An 18711-nucleotide genomic window follows, 5' to 3' on the forward strand; every position below is an offset into this window, starting at 1 on the left:
CTTAACATCATGTTATACTCTCAATTAGGTTAATTTAATTTGGCAGGTGCTTGCTTATGGAGGGCTTTTCTTGGTGTTCTTTTGATAAGTACGATTGTAGTCCAGGGTATTGTGTATGTGTATCGTGATAAACCAATTCTTCAATATCATTATAACAAAGGTTCAACATACAGTATATGTATGTTTATGTACTGTGCAAATGCACTTTCTTCTTTAGAACATGTTCACGTCTTTATCTCACTTTTAGGAAACGCTCCCTCTCCCACACCAAACCCCATAGAGAAAATCAGTGACTTTAACATCACAATGATCCACTGCATCATCGCCATCACAAAGTTCAAATGTCTTATCCTGTGACTTCTGCATCTGAAATCCTTCAATCAGATTGACCTCAGTGACACAAAGTGACCACACGAGGCAGCAGTAGACCAGCAGCTCCTGTGTCCCCGCGAGCTAAAATCACTGATTTTCTCTATGGACTTTGGTGTTCATTAAGTTCAACTTTGCAGCTAAATATGGAAGCACATCTGTGAGTAAGTGATAGCCACTGACAGTTAGTGATGCTGGTAGCTGGAGGACAATGAGACAGCAGAGAAGAGCAGGTTTTCCCCCACCCCCTCCTCCACCTGTCACACTCAGTAAGCAGGTGGGGTTTGAGTACAACAGAGATGACTCAGCTGTGTATGAAAGGCAGCCTTGGTGATGGAAGTGGTGGTGATGGGTTCTCATATCCATTAACAAATTACTAAAGAGGACTGGTATGAGTTTACAGGTTAGGGTTAGGGCATTTTTCTCTGAAAATTTACACATTTCCTGACCTTTATTTTCAGTTTTTTGACTCTTCTTCTGTCAGTCTCTTCCTCTTTCACCAGTTTGTCCGCTCTTTGAAACACGGCTGTGTTTCCCGCTCTTTTTTTATTCAAACCCCGTCCCACCCCCACCGTTCTGTCTGTCCCTCATTCTCTTCCTTGGTAACGGCAGTGATTCCTCTTTCTGTGCCTCAGTGGGAAACTCAGCCTTCCCTGTCATTCTCCTTGTATTGTGGTTCTCTTTGGAGTTTGTACAGACGGTGGGGTCGCCTTTTGAGGGAGGGGCTTACGACTTGATTTGCAGTCAGTTCCCATAATAGACACTTCATTCAAACAGCCCATTGATAATAGATGACCCTCGTCCTCAACCCCAGCCACCCAAAAGCCTAAAACAATGATATATTGATGTAAGTTTCTATAGAAAATACCCTTTGTTGTTGCTCTTTACGATTGTTATATCAAAGAAATACCGTTGGAATATGTGAGCTATATGTTAGACAGACCTTTCCAACAGGAAACTGAAGTTTGTTTACAAGACCTTTGAAGTTATTGATGGAGGCAGTAGTGGATCAACAACTCCTGTGTGCTGTGATGTTAAAATCACTGATTTTCTCTATGGGGTTTGGTGTGGGAGAGTGAGCAACATAAAATTCAAGGCTGTCTAACTGGAAGAAAAAGTAAATGTTGGACAGTTGGCGTTATCTTATATAACCACTCTTCAAAAATCCCTGAAATATCTCTTTAAAATATTGTTGTTTACGCATTTCCACCCATTTTTGTTTTTGTTGACCTTAATTTCCCCTTGACTGCATGCCATGAACACGTATTGGAAGTTAAAGCCGCAGTACATAACTTCGATTGTTGACATTCTTATTCTGCCTCCATTTGTTCTTCCTTCGTGAACAGAAACAATGTAAAATTATTTGTTTTCTGCGTCCTTCATTTGAAAACAAGCTCTGTCAAAACTGTCAGACCTGACAGGGTGAGCGTTCGTGTGTGTATACAGCAGCAGAGCCGGGGCGGGCGGAGACAAGAGAGACCGAGGCTTCACTCGTCTTAGTGATTTCTGTCAAAGTCTGACCTGTTTGCAGTCGTCTCACTTTACTCGCTCAGTGTTGCTGTTGCCTCCGTCTGTCTTGACTTAACAGTGAGTCACTTCCTGTTTGCAGCGTTGGAATGTCACCAGGTGACACAAGAGCACGTTGATCAAACGCTGCGTGAACTTGTGGTTTTGAGAGTTATCAGATGTTTGTTTTTACGTTGGGTTGCGTACAACAGCGTTACAAGCAGGTCTGTGGTTTTTAATCACACCACGTGCCGCACTTTTATGTTTTGACAGAGAAACATCTGCTATAAGCTCACACACATGTTTGTTGATGTGAAGGAGTGTGAGTAAGAGGAAGAGAGGGGGACAGGCTGAAGGTTGTGATGTGTCACAGAGCAGCCAGACCACGCTGCTTTTCCACCTCCTCCTCCTCCTCTTTCTTCGTTTCCCCTCCCTGAGGTCTGGTTTTTGGGGGAGCAGAGCTGAAAGAGGCTCATTTTAGGGGGGGAGTTTGTGGACAGGAAGAGAAGGAATTAGTCAGATGGGGAAGTCGGAGTGTGTTTTGTTGGGGGCTCACGGCAGGAGAGACAGAAATCTCAACTGTTTTATCTGTGGAAACGGACTCAAGTATCTCCAGTCACAATTCCCCTATCATCTGAAATATTATTAATAGAGTTCAACAGCAACGTCATGTTTTGATCATTGTTTACCACAAAATTTAGAGGCGTATTCGTAATTAAATGAACAGAAGTGTGATTTAAATGTTTCTCAGCTGATGAATTTAAATTGTATCCATATTTTTATTCCCTTGTTCAACAGCAGCAAATTAAAAAAACAAAACTGATTTTGCCTTTTTCTTCCAATCAGACCTGAGTTTTCTTGAATAAGTTACTCATACATACAGTAGCCTGTGCTGAATTTGCAGGATCTACATATGTTCACGTCATTATCTCAATGAAAAACTGGCTTTTCCAACAGGAAAGTGAAGTTTGTAAACCACTCACTATCCCACACCAAACCCCATAGAGAAAATCACAGGAGCTGCTTGTCTACAATAAGATCGATTAACTGAATAACAATTGCTCGGTACCACTTGTCTCGATGTCCAGTCATAAATACTGTGAATCTTCACTGTTTCCCACTAAAACAATATTTCCCCTGACATCTGCTTGGCTCCGCCTCAGGTGTGTCCCCGGGGCAGATGTTAGCATATTGTTGTGACTGTCCAGGCTTGAGAGGAACTCCCACAGGTGCCAGACACAACAACACTCTGGAGGTTTGAGAAGGAGAAGAGACCAGAAGAGTGTGACTGTGTTGTTGTGAGCATCAATCATTCCTCACCGGCTATCTGTGTGTGTGTGTGTGCGCGCGTGTCTGTCCTCTGCCTGCTGTGACTGACGCCATTGTGCCTCACCACTGAGCGCTCGCCCTGTTCCCACAGCTCAGGCCTCTGTGTATTAGAAACACAACAGCTGTATTATGTGTGTGTGTGTGTGTGTGTGTGTGTGAGCACTCGTTAGCAACATGGACGTCTGTGTCCTGGCGTGGTGTGTGTGTCTGGGTCCTCAACATGGGCGGAGTCATGCCGTGAAGTGGTTTTGTACGCGGCACAAACTAGTGACTTGTAAAGCAGTTGTTTTGGGTGAAACTGAATCATTAAAAAAAGAACTTCAGGCTCTGTCTGACACTGAAGTGAAATACCAGTGAACGTGGTTTTCAGCAGCGCTGTCTCTAAATCCATCTGACTCCTCCGCATATTTGCTTTGATAATCGTTGGAGATGAACGCATGTTTTCAGGATTTTTGAGTCTTTTTTACTTTGATCTACAGTTGGACATTGTTGTCTTTGATTCTCGTGTCGGACGTCGTGCTCATGACTATTCAGTGACGACACTCTCTGACCAATCAGTGACTGTCAGTCTGTTGACGTCACATTTTAGTATCGGCTCAGCTGAACCTCGTCAGAGCAGGAACTAAAAGATACACCAGGTATCAGGTTTTATCACTGATGGAGAAACAAAACAAAGCAGTAGTGGAAAAGTCACCTGAGTGTGGAGTGGATCCCTTGGCCTGCATCCCCCTGACTCTGCAGTGATGGTGGATCCCTGGGCCTCCAGCTTCCTGACTCTGCAGTGATGGTGGATCCCTGGGCCTCCAGCCTGACTCTGCAGTGATGGTGGATCCTGGGCCTCCAGCTTCCTGACTCTGCAGTGATAGTGGATCCCTGGGCCTGCAGCCTCCTGGCTCTGCAGTGATAGTGGATCCCTGGGCCTGCATCCCCCTGACTCTGCAGTGATGGTGGATCCCTGGGCCTCCAGCTTCCTGACTCTGCAGTGATAGTGGATCCCTGGACCTGCAGCCTCCTGGCTCTGCAGTGATAGTGGATCCTGGGCCTGCATCCCCTGACTCTGCAGATAGTGGATCCCTGGGCCTCCAGCTTCCTGACTCTGCAGTGATGGTGGATCCCTGGGCCTGTAGCCTCCTGACTCTGCAGTGATGGTGGATCCCTGGGCCTGTAGCCTCCTGACTCTGCAGTGATGGTGGATCCCTGGGCCTGTAGCCTCCTGACTCTGCAGTGATGGTGGATCCCTGCCCACTGTGACTGTGTGGCTGTATTATGTTGCAGAGTGGAACAAGTTCACATTGCTGAGATGTTTGTGAACAAATATGCATCCGCTCACTAAGAGATTATTGGTCCACGAAAAACACCCTTTCATGATATCTAATAATAATCTGTGTATATGTTTGAGTTTATATCCTGATGTAGCAGATGTATGTGGATATAAAGCTGGACACAGGTTGTTGGACTCATGAGAAGTTTTAGAGTGAAAATACATTTTAAATACACTGCGAGTATACTGTAAAATACACTGTAAATACACTAAATATATATATAAACAAAATATAATCTACTGTTATGTGTTAATGAAAATATACAGGTTTATTATTCCCTTTCATTTCAGATAAAACCTACTTTATTTCTTTACATGAAGGATATGTTACGAACAATTACATCGACTATAAATATGGGCAAATTCTGCTAGAACACAAATAAATTGGCTTTAAATTATTCCATGTATATTTTAGTATTTAGTGTATTCATTATATTTATTTTGTGTAATAAATCTGATGATTACAGCTTTTTAAACCAGCCAAAGTCATCACTGATACTTTATTGTGATATGACAACGATAACGGATCACAGATCTCCATATATAGATATAATGATAACAATAATAAGACGTATGACAAATGGTGTAAAAGATGCTTCAGAGGCAGTGAGCGCAGCAGACGGAGGGGGAAAAAAAGCTCCCACATTATGGAGATGAAAAATGCTGAAGTGTTTTTGTGTCGAGCACTTTCAGATAATTACAGGAAGGAGATTCTTTAACAAACAGAGGAGAGAAGATTTCATCCTCCCTCTGTCCACAAGTATGTTTCTCATTTCCTGAGCGTCACACACGCGTGACAGCGGTGGGAAAAGAATCCCTCTCTCTATCTGTCCCTGAAGAAGAACGTGTGTGTCGTGTGTGTGTGTGTGTGTGTGTGTGTGTGTGTGTGTGTGTGTGTGTGTGTGTGTGTGTGTGTGTGTGTGTTCTTGTACTTGTGGCATACTGAGGACCAGTGTGAGTTTTTAACCCACAGAGTGAGGTCCTTTTTACGAAGTGAGGACATTTTGGCCGGTCCTCACTTTGTTTTCACTGAAATCACTTCCTTAGGTTGTAAACATGCTATACTCTGGTTTTAACAGAGGTCCTCAATTTGGTACAAAAACCTGATTTCCAGCCCTGGTGTTTCACACACTTTTTGCTCTGGAGCTCCACCTGCATACATTTTACGGTACTGCACCCAAATGTCTTTATTTGCTCTCCACTCCACCTGCAGATATTTTATGGTATGGCACCCAGTAGTTCTTTATAGATGTCATCCATTGCTGCTTACAAGCATAACCATTGCATTGTTATGAAGTAGACATTTGTGATTCTCACTAGCTTTTGTAAATAACATAAATTACTGCATTAATGGAACTCCATCTAAATGTGTAGCCATATTTTTTTAGATATTTCAGAGGAAGTTCAATCATTTAATTTTGCTGTACAAAGTTTTTTTTCTTTGAGTTATCCAAGTTAATTTAGGTTGGTAAATACTGTATGCCTGAGCAGTAAACTGCTAAGACTTGTATCTGACTTACAATATTAATTACCAGTTCATGTTTCCTACTATTTTGCATCCCAGCCATGAATTTCATCATGTAAGCTTGCTTAAAGGGTAACTAGTCAGTTTCAGGGCTAGGTACTGCTGGAAATTTTGTCTCCTTTGTAAAGTTGTTCAGAAATGATAATGATGATCTAAGTACCACAAAGGGTCATTCCAATTTTTTTAAAAAGGAGCTATTTATTTACGGTGTTGTCTGGCATTTTCTCCCGCTTACTCTCCATTAAAACATATTTTACACTGCTGATCTCTCGGAATGTTCAAATGTATTAAATAATCAGTGGTGGGCTTTTTTTTTTTTATAATCAAATTAATGTGTGTCTGAACGTGTCTGAATTCAATTACTTTTTCAGTATGTTATGATTATATTTCCAGAAAGAATATGGTTATTTTTTTGTGAAGCTGAGCTGGATTTTCCTGGATGTCATTAAACGCATCATAGCTCCGTGGACCTGCTCTAGTAGTATTGCTGGCCTTTCGTTGAAGCTGCCATTTCGTATTTGGTTATAACTTTGACTGACGTGTGTCGTCAGCCAATCAAAATTTGCTGCATAGTGACAGAACACCCCAGGCCCAGCGACGTGTCTGGCGCTAGCCCCCGCTGTTGTCATCAACGACGTTTGAACCTTTGGCGGGTTTTGAAGTAAGCTATGGCCACTGCAGTAACACCACCGATCCATCATGTTTCTGATCTCCTTCGTGTGCACTTTTCACGGCGAGCGTTTGGAGAAAAGAAGGAAATTATTTCAAGAGGAAAACCTACACCGAAGAGGTACATCATTTACGGTAGTTCCAGTGTTAATGATAAATTGATAACATTTTTTAGAAGTGGTGAGGACAAAACTGTTGATCATAAATAGTGCCGTGGACGCCTATGCTTATGTGGAAGCTTGTTTTTGTGTCATATGGTGGCTTGTGAAATTGCGTTTGCTGAGTGACATAACGGAAGATGTGGCGGTAATGATGCAGTAGCCTATGGATGCGCAGTGGTGTGTGTGTGCGCTATGGTTGTTGTAGATCAACTGTCTCGTGAATATAGAGCATAATAGTGTGTTGTTGTATGTGGTTGTGTTTGGTTTTTTTTTCTTACTAAAGGCCCTTGACTGAAACCCCACGGTACGCTACTGTAAATAATAATATTAAATATTAATAGTAGTTACATTACAGTAATTGACACATTCACATCCATTCACTAACAGAGTCATAGAGCGCATCTATGTGCAGCTCATTTTCTATCACTCTTTCAGTCTTTCATACACATTCACACAATGCTGACACAGCCGTCAAGAACAACGTGGGTTTAAGTGTCTTGCCAAAGGACACATGGACATTTAGAGTAGAGGCAAAACAGGAAACTCTTTCTTAATCTTTGTATCAGAATGTAAGTGAAGTAGTACAGGCACATTTCATAACTCTCTCCAATACACAGATGAGGGTTAATCCCATAATAATCTACAGAGTACATATATGTATATACATATATAACAAATATATAACCTATATTCCTACACCAGAAGCACCACATATTATCCCTTTAACATTACACGCAGCTTTAACAGTGATGAAAAAGAAGAGCTGTGGCAGCATATAACACAGACAATATAGAATGTTTCTGCTTGGCTCTGAAGTCTGTATCTGGTTTAGTATAAATAAATAAGCAAAGTATTATATTCATATATATATATATATATATATATATATATATATATAAATATATATATATAAATATATATATATACAGTTATGTGAAAAAAATAGGACACCCTATGAAAACATGTGTGTTTTTTAACATATTTAGACATATGGATATTTAATATCAATTTTAACAATAATGAGAGATTCAAGTAATATAACTAAACAAGTAAAACTGAAGAAAATACTTTTTAAAACTTTCTGTAAAATGTAATAAAATAAACAAGCAATTTCTGGTGAGGAATAAATTAGGACACCCCCACATTTTCCCCAGTTAAAATGGCTGATATCACACATAGGTGTATCACATCAAGTGCACATGATTAGAACATTGTTACTCAACATTTTGAAGGAGGCTTGCCCTATTTAAACCTCAAACATTCATTTTGGTGTGCTCCTGACTGTTGACATGAGCGTGAACACCATGGTGAGATCAAAAGACCTGTCTAAGGCCTTCAGAAAGAAGATTGTTGCAGCTTATGAGTCTGGTAAGGGATTTAAAAAGATCTCAAAAAAGTTTGAAATCAGCCATTCCACTGTCCGGAAAATAGTGTACAAGTGGAGGACATTCAAAACAACTGCCAACATGCCCAGGTCTGGCCGTCCAAGCAAGTTCACCCCGAGAGTAGACCGCAAGATGCTAAAAGAAGTCTCCAAAACCCCTAAAATGTCATCACAGGACCTACAGCAGGCTCTGGCGACTGTTGATGTGAAAGTGCATGCCTCTACAATCAGAAAGAGACTGCACAAGTTTCATTTTCACGGGAGGTGTGCAAGGAGGAAACCTTTACTCTCCAAGAGACACATTAAGGCCAGACTGAAGTTTGCCAGAGAGAACGTAGACAAAGAACAGGACTTCTGGAATAATGTTCTTTGGACAGATGAGTCTAAAATTTAATTATTTGGAAAATAGAACAGAGGACATGTTTGGCACACACCAAATACAGTGTTCCTGGAAAATAATCTCATACCAACTGTGAAGCATGGAGGTGGAAGTGTCATGGTTTGGGGATGCTTTGCTGCAGCAGGACCTGGCCAGCTCACCATCATAGAATCCATCATGAATTCTACAGTGTATCAGAGGGTGCTTGAGCAACACGTGAGACCACCTGTAAGATAATTAAAGCTGAAGCGGAACTGGACCCTGCAACATGACAATGACCCTAAACATACCAGTAAATCCACAAATGACTGGCTGAAAACTAAGAAATGGAGAGTCCTGGAATGGCCCAGTCAAAGCCCAGGTCTTAATCCCATTGAGATGCTGTGGGGTGACCTGAAACTGGCTGTACATGCAAGAAACCCCTCGAACATCACACAGGTTAAAGCATTCTGCATTGAGGAGTGGGGGACTTTCCTCAGACCGATGTCAGAGACTGGTAGAGGGTTACAAGAAGTGTCTCACTGAAGTTATCAGCCAAAGGGGGTAACACTAGGTATTAGGGGGTAGGGTGTCCTAACTTTGTCCTCAGCTAGAATATGCATTTATGTTGATGTCTTTTGTTTAATGAGTAAAACAATGTTATTTTTTGCTGTTTACCTGCAATTATATCACTTTCTTTTCCAGAGATAAATAAAAACAAGATTAGACATTGATATGTGAACATTTCTTAATGAATAACTAACTATTTTATGGGGTGTCCTAATTTTTTCACATGACTGTATATATGTAATATATATATGTATATATGTATATGTATGTATATATATATATATATATATATATATATATATATATATATATATATATATATATATATATATATATATATATATATATATATATATACATACATAAACATTCATTACGTCAAAAAAATAAATAATCAATAAATGTTTAGGTCTCATTTTAAATTAAGATAATTTTATCTAGTTCAAGAATTGGGAACATTTTATTAATACTTTTTAATAATTAATAAAAAATGTAATATAATACTTGAGAAAAATGGAGAAAATACTTTCAGCTAACTTTCTCTCACTGAACAGAAGTCAGAAAGTCTGCTTTGCTCCCCTCCCCCACCACATTAATGGCCCATTAACAATTATCCAATCAGAGTGCAAGGAGGGAAACTCGGGTCAGATCACAGTCAAGCTGCATGTCATAGAGAGATACAGCAGAGAGGATGGAAAAGCAAAGAAAGAAGCAAGGAAATACTGAGACGGCTAATGAGACAGCACAGGTAAGTTATTTTGGTAACTTTTTTCAGTGTTTGTTAGTAGTATACTGGTAATGTATTATATAAATGTTTTAGCATTCAACAAGGTCGTGCAGCAGTTGTAGGCCAGGCCACATGTTTAGCTAAGCTAACAGCATGGAGAGGTTTCCTCTGATTTCACCACAGAATAAACTGTAAAACACTAAAACAGTGTCAGAACAAGTGACTGTTATAAATAGTTGTGATGTTTTTACATTAACACTTTGGATATTATATTACATTAATATAATAATGTAAAAAAAAAAATTGTATTGCACTTATGACTAGCACTTCATAGTTTGTTCTACTTGAAGCTCTTACTTACTTCTAGCTCTTATTTGTACCCAAATGTTTAAATGCACTTTTGTAAGTCGCTTTGGATAAAAGCGTCTGCTAAATGACATGTAATGTAATGTAATGTACATTATGTACACTATTTAATCACAACATATACTGCCTGTGTCTCTTAAAATGCAACACTGAAGAAAATCATTATTTGCACAGGGGTTTTCTTTCCAAAATTAAAGTCACAGTATTTTGAACTTGGTTGGACTTCATTGGTGAAGTGAACACAGGGCCTTCTACAAGCACTGTCTGCCGGCCATATAGCCCACTTATAATTATATTATTATAATAATGATAATAATAATAATACTATATTATTATTGTCATTATAACTGCTACTACTAATAATAATAATTATAATCTTCACAATAATGACTAAAAATATTATTTTTCGATTTTAATAAAATTAAATGTTTTTCTAACAGACTGACAATAATGTCAATAGCAGTCATTAAAGTTGTGATTCCCTGTGCTTATACTGATAATAACTTCGGCGGCTTAAGATAAATATATTAATGATTAATTGAAAATCGATAGTTAATTATCCAAAGTTAGGAGAGCAGAATAATGGTGTGTCTGAGTTATTCTGCACTATAGATATATAGAGTGTTTATTGTTATTGTGATTAATTGTTTCACTTCTAAACAGATGTCTTTAAGGTTTGAGCTGTTGAGGGAAAAACTTTACTCTCCCCCCAGGTGGAAGTGTCCAATTTGATGGATTTATTCGACAGCTCTGATTCGGACAAGATGCAAAACACAGAGACTACGTTTGAACCAGTGAAGTCAGATTCCTCAGACAACCACCCATCAACACTATCATCCACTGAGGATGAGATGCCCCTAGGATCTCAGGCTTTCAGCCTCAGTGTTCCTAAAAGACCACTGCCAGCAAGAGACTGCCACTCATCAAAGCAGGTAGCACTGACAATGCCAGACCTGCAACTAACGATTATTTTCATAATAGATTAATCTGTCCATTATTTTCTCGATTAATTGAGAATTGTTTGAGATTATTTATTATTTATTTATTTATTATATTTATTATTATTTGAGATTAATTGAGAAATGATGATGTTGTCAAATGTCTTATTTTGTCCACAAACCAAACTGATGCACTTTTAATGATTTATTTGTTATCCAGAGCAAAGGATTGATGAAAGCTTAGACTTAAATTTAAGATCAGAAATCTTGTTTTCATCATGAATAAAGCTTTGAAGCGATTAATCGATTATCAAAAGTTGTCAATTAATTCAGTAATTGATTACATTTCATTACATGTCATTTAGCAGATGCTTTTATCCAAAGCGACTTACAATAAGTGCATTTAAACATTTGGGTACAAATAAGAGCTAGAAGTAAGTAAGAGCTTCTAGTAAACCAAACTATGAAGTGCTAGTCATAAGTGCGATATATATACATTTTTTTTTTGGATTAATAATCAATTGATGGTTTCACTTCTAAACAGATGTCTTTAAGGTTTGAGCTGTTGAGTGAAAAACTTTACTCTCCCCCCAGGTGAAAGTGTCCAATTTGATGGATTTATTTGACAACTCTGGTTGTGACAAAGGGCAAAACTCAGAGACTGAGGAATCTGACTTCACTGGTTCAAATGCAGACTACAACCCATCATCAACACCCTCATCCACTGAGGATGAGGCCCTGTCAAAGCACCAATCAAAGAAGAAAAATGTCCGAAGGGCCTTGGACAAGGCACCATCATCCACTGAGGATGAGATGCCCCTCGGATCTCAGGCTTCCAGCCTCAGTGTTCCTAAAAGACCACTGCCAGCAAGAGACCTCCACTCTTCAAAGCAGGTAGCACTGACAATGCCAGACCTGCAACTAACGATTATTTTCATAATCGATGAATCTGTCTATTATTTTCTCAATTATTCAGGAAAATAATGGACAGCATAATCGATTATGCTGTCCATTATTTTCTCGATTCATCGTTTGGTCCATAAAATCTCAGAAAGCCTTAAAAAAATGTTGATCAGTGTTCGTCAAACCTGGAAATGATGATGTTGTCAAATGTCTTGTTTTGTCCACAAACCAAATTGATGCAATTTAAATGATTTTTTTTGCTATCCAGAGCAAAGGAGTGATTAAAGCTTAAACTAAACTAATTAAATTTAAGATCAGAAATCTTGTTTTAATCATCTATAAAGCTTTGAAGCGATTAATCTATTATCAAAAGTTGTCAATTAATTTAGTAATTGATTACATTACATTACGTTACATGTCATTTAGCAGTCGCTTTTATCCAAAGCGACTTACAATAAGTGCATTTAAACATTTGGGTACAAATAAGAGCTAGAAGTAAGTAAGAGCTTCAAGTAAACCAAACTATGAAGTGCTAGTCATAAGTGCGATATATATACATTTTTTTTTTGGATTAATAATCAATTGATGGTTTCACTTCTAAACAGATGTCTTTAAGGTTTGAGCTGTTGAGTGAAAAACTTTACTCTCCCCCCAGGTGAAAGTGTCCAATTTGATGGATTTATTTGACAACTCTGGTTGTGACAAAGGGCAAAACTCAGAGACTGAGGAATCTGACTTCACTGGTTCAAATGCAGACTACAACCCATCATCAACACCCTCATCCACTGAGGATGAGGCCCTGTCAAAGCACCAATCAAAGAAGAAAAATGTCCGAAGGGCCTTGGACAAGGCACCATCATCCACTGAGGATGAGATGCCCCTCGGATCTCAGGCTTCCAGCCTCAGTGTTCCTAAAAGACCACTGCCAGCAAGAGACCTCCACTCTTCAAAGCAGGTAGCACTGACAATGCCAGACCTGCAACTAACGATTATTTTCATAATCGATGAATCTGTCTATTATTTTCTCAATTATTCAGGAAAATAATGGACAGCATAATCGATTATGCTGTCCATTATTTTCTCGATTCATCGTTTGGTCCATAAAATCTCAGAAAGCCTTAAAAAAATGTTGATCAGTGTTCGTCAAACCTGGAAATGATGATGTTGTCAAATGTCTTGTTTTGTCCACAAACCAAATTGATGCAATTTAAATGATTTTTTTGCTATCCAGAGCAAAGGAGTGATTAAAGCTTAAACTAAACTAATTAAATTTAAGATCAGAAATCTTGTTTTAATCATCTATAAAGCTTTGAAGCGATTAATCGATTATCAAAAGTTGTCAATTAATTTAGTAATTGATTACATTACATTACATTACATGTCATTTAGCAGTCGCTTTTATCCAAAGCGACTTACAATAAGTGCATTTAAACATTTGGGTACAAATAAGAGCTAGAAGTAAGTAAGAGCTTCAAGTAAACCAAACTATGAAGTGCTAGTCATAAGTGCGATGTATACATTTTTATTTTTTAATTGTTTCACTTCTAAACAGATGTCTTTAAGGTTTGAGCTGTTGAGTGAAAAACTTTACTCTCCCCCCAGGTGGAAGTGTCCAATTTGATGGATTCATTCGACCACTCTGACCCACCATCAACACAATCATCCACTGAGGATGAGGTCCTGGAATGTCCTTCTGAGAAATTAAAAAAAAGAAGTAAGAGACCACAAATAACAGTCAAAACGAGCAAGACAAAAAATGGCAGAAGAGCCTGGGACAAGGCACATTACTGTGTGTATTGTGAAAAGGCTAATATGAAAATAGCAAGACATTTAGAAAGGAAACACAGTGAAGAAACTGATGTTGCCCATGCCTTCAGTTTCCCAGCACGGTCCAAGCAAAGGAGGATACTTCTAGAATCCCTTCGGAATAAGGGAAACTGGCAGCATAATGTGAAAGTTTTACAAGATGGCCAGGGGGAGATTGTAACATGGAAGCAGCCCCATAAAGGTGCATCTCCAAAGGACTTCCTTCCATGCCAAAATTGTTTTGCTATGTTCAAGCGCACTGAACTCTGGAGACACAGAAAGACTTGTAGAAATAGGAAAGAGGAGACAGTGCAGGGTAAGAGACGGGTACAAAAAGCTTCCTCACAACTCATTCCAATCAAGGACTCATCACAGGAAATTCAAAACATTATTCATAGTATGATGCAAGATCATGTCACTTCACATATCAGGACCGACAAAATGATTTGTACATATGGAAATGCACTGTTTGCAAAAAAAGGCCGCGAACAATCGCAACATCGATACATAGCGCAGAAAATGAGAGAACTGGGACGATTTGTGTTGGCTGCAAAGGAGATTGACAAATGTGTCTCCGGTCTCAAAGACTTATGTGATCCCACCAAATTTCATCTGGCTATCAAAGCAGCAAGGAGTGTGTCAGATTACAACACAGAGAAGAGTGAATATGGAAAGCCATCAACAGCAGTTAAAATAGGATTTTCTTTAAAGGGAGCAACCGAGACATGGATTGGCCATTGTTTGATGAGTGGAGATGTTTTAACTGAGAAGAAAGCCAAAAAATTTAAAGAGCTACTTGATACCTCTTGGTCAAGTTATGTGTCGGCTAATGCTCATAGTACCATGGAACAACGAAGGTGGAACAAGGAAGACTGCATACCTTTAACAGAGGACATTGTTTGTCTTCAGAACCATTTGAGGAAACTCGAGGATGAAGCAAAGGCAGAATTGGGAAGACATGTGACCACCACAGCCTACAAAACCTTAAGCGAGTGTCTTCTTGCACAGATCATTGTTTTTAACAAGAAACGTGAAGGAGAAGCGTCGAGATTAACGTTAGAGACATATCTGAATGCGGACACTGGTGCTGTAAATAAGGACATTTTTGAAACCCTCTCACCTGTGGAGAAACAACTTAGCCGAAAACTTACCCGGATTGTGACCCGTGGAAAAAGAGGAAGAAAAGTGCCAATTCTCCTACTTGACTGCACTAAGTCATCCATTGATTTTATGATTAAAATGCGGAGTAAAGTTGGCATACTTCATGAAAACCCGTTCCTATTTGCTAGGATTGGTACGATGACAAATATTCGAGGGTGTGACTGCCTCCGGAAATATGCACAAGAGTGTAAGGCAAGCAATCCAGAGCTCCTGCGGTCAACAAAGTTGAGAAAGCATGTGGCTACGTTATGTCAACTACTCCACCTTGACAATCAGGAACTGGAGCAAGTTGCCCGTTTTATGGGACATGACATAAGAGTCCACTGCGATTACTATCGTCAGACAGACAAAACTTTTCAGGTGGCCAAAATCGGAAAGCTCCTTTTTGCGATGGAGCAGGGAGGACAGGCACTCACAGGAAAAAGTCTGATGACTCTGGACTCTGTGGTTTTTGGTATGTTATGACATGACATGAACAATTAATCTTAAACTTAACTTCAATGTATAAAAATATGTGTATACATAAGTTGGTAATTTACACAAAATGTTTATATTTTTAAAAATATTATTTATTTATATAATTCTCTTGCATACATATATATATATATATATATATATATATATATATATATATATATATATATTTATATATATGTGGAATCAGATTTGACAGTAAACTCAAGCAAAACCTTCAATGTCAAACAAAATTCTAAATTTGAGAATAAATAAAACTTACTGAAGCAAAAAAATTAGAAATGCAAAACATAATTCACATAATTACATTAAAATTTTGAGTGCTAGTTATATTTTTTTGCTTCAGCAAGTTTAATTCTTTCTTAAATTCTGACGTCAGTATGACATATAAGTTTTACTTGATTTTATTGGTACAAATCTGATTCCTTATATATATATATATATATATATATGTATGTATATGTATGTATATGTGTACCTGTTAAGTGGTAAGTGGGCAAGAAAGTATAGTCATTGTAAATGGGGAGTGGACTGGACTTAATGTGGATATCTGTTCAATAGATGGAACCTCTACAAATGCTCCTAAAAGACATGGTGATCAGGAGAGTGGTGGGGATGATGATGATGACGTTGATGTGGGTAAGTCCTGATATTGTGACCATTAGACAGAATCACATTACACCAGGTGTTTCTGATGTAAAAGGATAGGACAGGTTTTTAGGTTTTATCAGTAAAAATGTTTATCATCAGGACACAAGAATAAAGAGAAGAATAGATTTTGTGTAAGAAGGCTTTTCCAGCTAAGTTTATCTCAAATCACACTGTACACACTTAACTATAACCTAGTGTAACAGAATGACCAACACATACATGCAATTATTTACTTAATACTGGGGCTGGAGCATCAAGAAGGAAGGCATCATCACTTACCCTATTGCATTTCAATAGGGTAAGTACCTTGTGCTCCAATTGTAAAAGTGCTCTTTACACCAAGCTTGAATCTAGAATGAAAATAAAATCCACATATCTAGCCAGTTAAACACAAAACATTTTAAAGCATGTTTAACATACATGAAGATATGTTTGTAGTAACATATGTTGTCCCCTCAGATGATGATCTGCCATGCACATCCACCACAAACCCACCTGCTCACAGCCACAAAAGAGTCAGAACTAATTACAGACGTGATGCCGGTGATGATCCTGACATTGTGGACAAAAGTAAGAAAAAATGCAAATGTTTTATTTTCTTAAAGAAAGCATAATGATTGTCTAAGTAGGATGTGAGACTTGTAAACCTATGTTTAACAGCCTTGATGTATCTTTTGTTAGATGGAAATGACATGACAAAACCCAAGAGGGTCAAGAAGCCTGCAGATGACGATGATGATGATGATGATGGGTGTGATGTTTATGTTGATGTTGAAGAATGTGATGAAGATGGAGGTGAGTCCAGATAATATACCTAAGTGTTCTGAACATGAACCTTCAACTCTTTCAATTAACTAATATGTTTCTCAGACGGAGAAGAGCAACACATCACATCAACAATATCAGCTGTCAAGCAACGTCAGAAACATCATGATGATGATGGTATGTCTCATTTTTTTTAACAAGCTAAAGAATATCTGGACGTTCTCAGAAGACACTGAAGGAGACACTAGTTATCCAAAAGTCATTAAATCAGTACAAACTGGACTTTGAAACAGAGCCAGTTACATTAATACATTATACATTAAATCTACCCCCTGCTCTGTCCCCCCTGACAAAACCAGAGTACGCTATCAAAGTGTTTTTAAAGGAAAATGGGCTATATCGATGAGCAAATAACATGCAACAGGCTGATATTCATTTCTGTACTTCACTTGCAAACTGTGCATGGGACTGAGACTTGAATTGAAGTCAATTAGATAATATTCCCCCAAATTATTTCAAAGAAAATAGGGTTACTTTCTTACTCACAAACTCAACAATTAAGTTGCAGTTTTTCTTTAAAGGACTTGCCAGATCATAGAATCTTTATATTCTGTTCTTAAACTCTTTATCATTATATCCAACATTTGTAAGAAAACACTCAACTCAATTGAAATAGTTTATTTATTTATTTATTTATTTATTTTGTGAGTTGTGTTCCATAAAGTATTAGTTATCCATTCTATATTCTGATCTATTTTTGATTTCTAGATGCTCCACAAGTGTCCAGAAAGAGACCCTGGACTGCTGAGGAGAGGACTGTGGTGCTTCGAAGGATGGGAAAGTTTGTTGCTCTAAGGAAGGTACCAGGGAAGAATGACTGTCAGATGTGCATCTGTAAAGAGTCTCCGGTCCTCAACAAGAGAACATGGAAAGACGTAAAATACTACGTCCATAATGAAATTGCCAAAGTAAAGAAAAAGCTTGCCTTTTAAAGGCATGGCAATTGCTGTTTCTGTTCCTTTCTGTGCTAGATTTACATGTTCACAGACAGTGTCTTTGTTTTTTGCTGTTGCTCATCAGAAGTGACAGTCTGTTTCTATTGTTGTCACCCACAATTTTGAATTAAATTCAGTTTTTTTCTTTTCATATTTGCAACTGCAACTGTTGCTAGTCAGAAGTGACGACTAAAAAATAAAAGTACAGTGTATACAAATGTTTTAAAACAGTTTTAAAACTGACCTGCAGTTTATGGAGTCCAGTCTGACGGTGGTGTCAGTTTACTCACTCTCGAGGTCCAATCCCTTTTTATTTTATTTTCTTTTTAAATGGACATAAAGCTGCTGCACAACTATCTTTTATGTAAAATAACTGAATCTGACAGAAAAACAAAATCAGAAGGCCAAGTGTGTGATGGCATTTTATTTTATACTGATTTGTTTTATTTTATATTTTGCAATAAAATTGCATGTGGGGCTTTACTGTTCCAAATATAAGTCAGGCTGAATGTCCTTCTTTGACCAGTATGTCATGACACCTTTTCAGATTTACCTTTTCATGAATATTTAATAATCAAATATCAAAGATTCAACTTATTTTTTAATTTATTACATGACTGAAGACGCTTAAGGTCTGGACCTAAAACTCAGTGCTGTGTTGTCAGAACATCACCTGTGCTCTCTCATGTCTGCTCTGTGACTCAGTGCAGTAATGTTTCTGCTTGGCTCTGAA

General features: G+C 38.3%; 1 protein-coding gene across 4 annotated transcripts; it reads left to right on the forward strand.

Moving 5' to 3' along the window:
- The first annotated feature begins 9575 nt into the window (after positions 1 to 9575).
- On the forward strand, positions 9576 to 18401 carry LOC122775268 (dentin sialophosphoprotein-like). 4 transcript variants are annotated; one of them, XM_044035101.1, is made up of 10 exons: positions 9576 to 9940; positions 10999 to 11217; positions 11818 to 12117; positions 12782 to 13081; positions 13729 to 15547; positions 16129 to 16206; positions 16678 to 16788; positions 16900 to 17013; positions 17089 to 17160; positions 17752 to 18401. In XM_044035101.1, exons 1-10 carry the CDS (start codon positions 9884 to 9886, stop codon positions 17973 to 17975), a joined length of 3294 nt encoding a protein of 1097 aa, XP_043891036.1. In that variant the 5' UTR covers positions 9576 to 9883; the 3' UTR covers positions 17976 to 18401. The 4 variants fall into 4 exon arrangements, with proteins under 4 accessions (XP_043891036.1, XP_043891039.1, XP_043891037.1 ...); XM_044035104.1 differs by having other exon boundaries at positions 13729 to 13840; XM_044035102.1 differs by lacking the exon at positions 12782 to 13081.
- Positions 18402 to 18711: the final 310 nt, after the last annotated feature.

The sequence above is a fragment of the Solea senegalensis genome, linkage group LG9 (assembly GCF_019176455.1).
Source record: "Solea senegalensis isolate Sse05_10M linkage group LG9, IFAPA_SoseM_1, whole genome shotgun sequence".
Lineage (NCBI taxonomy): Eukaryota > Metazoa > Chordata > Actinopteri > Pleuronectiformes > Soleidae > Solea > Solea senegalensis.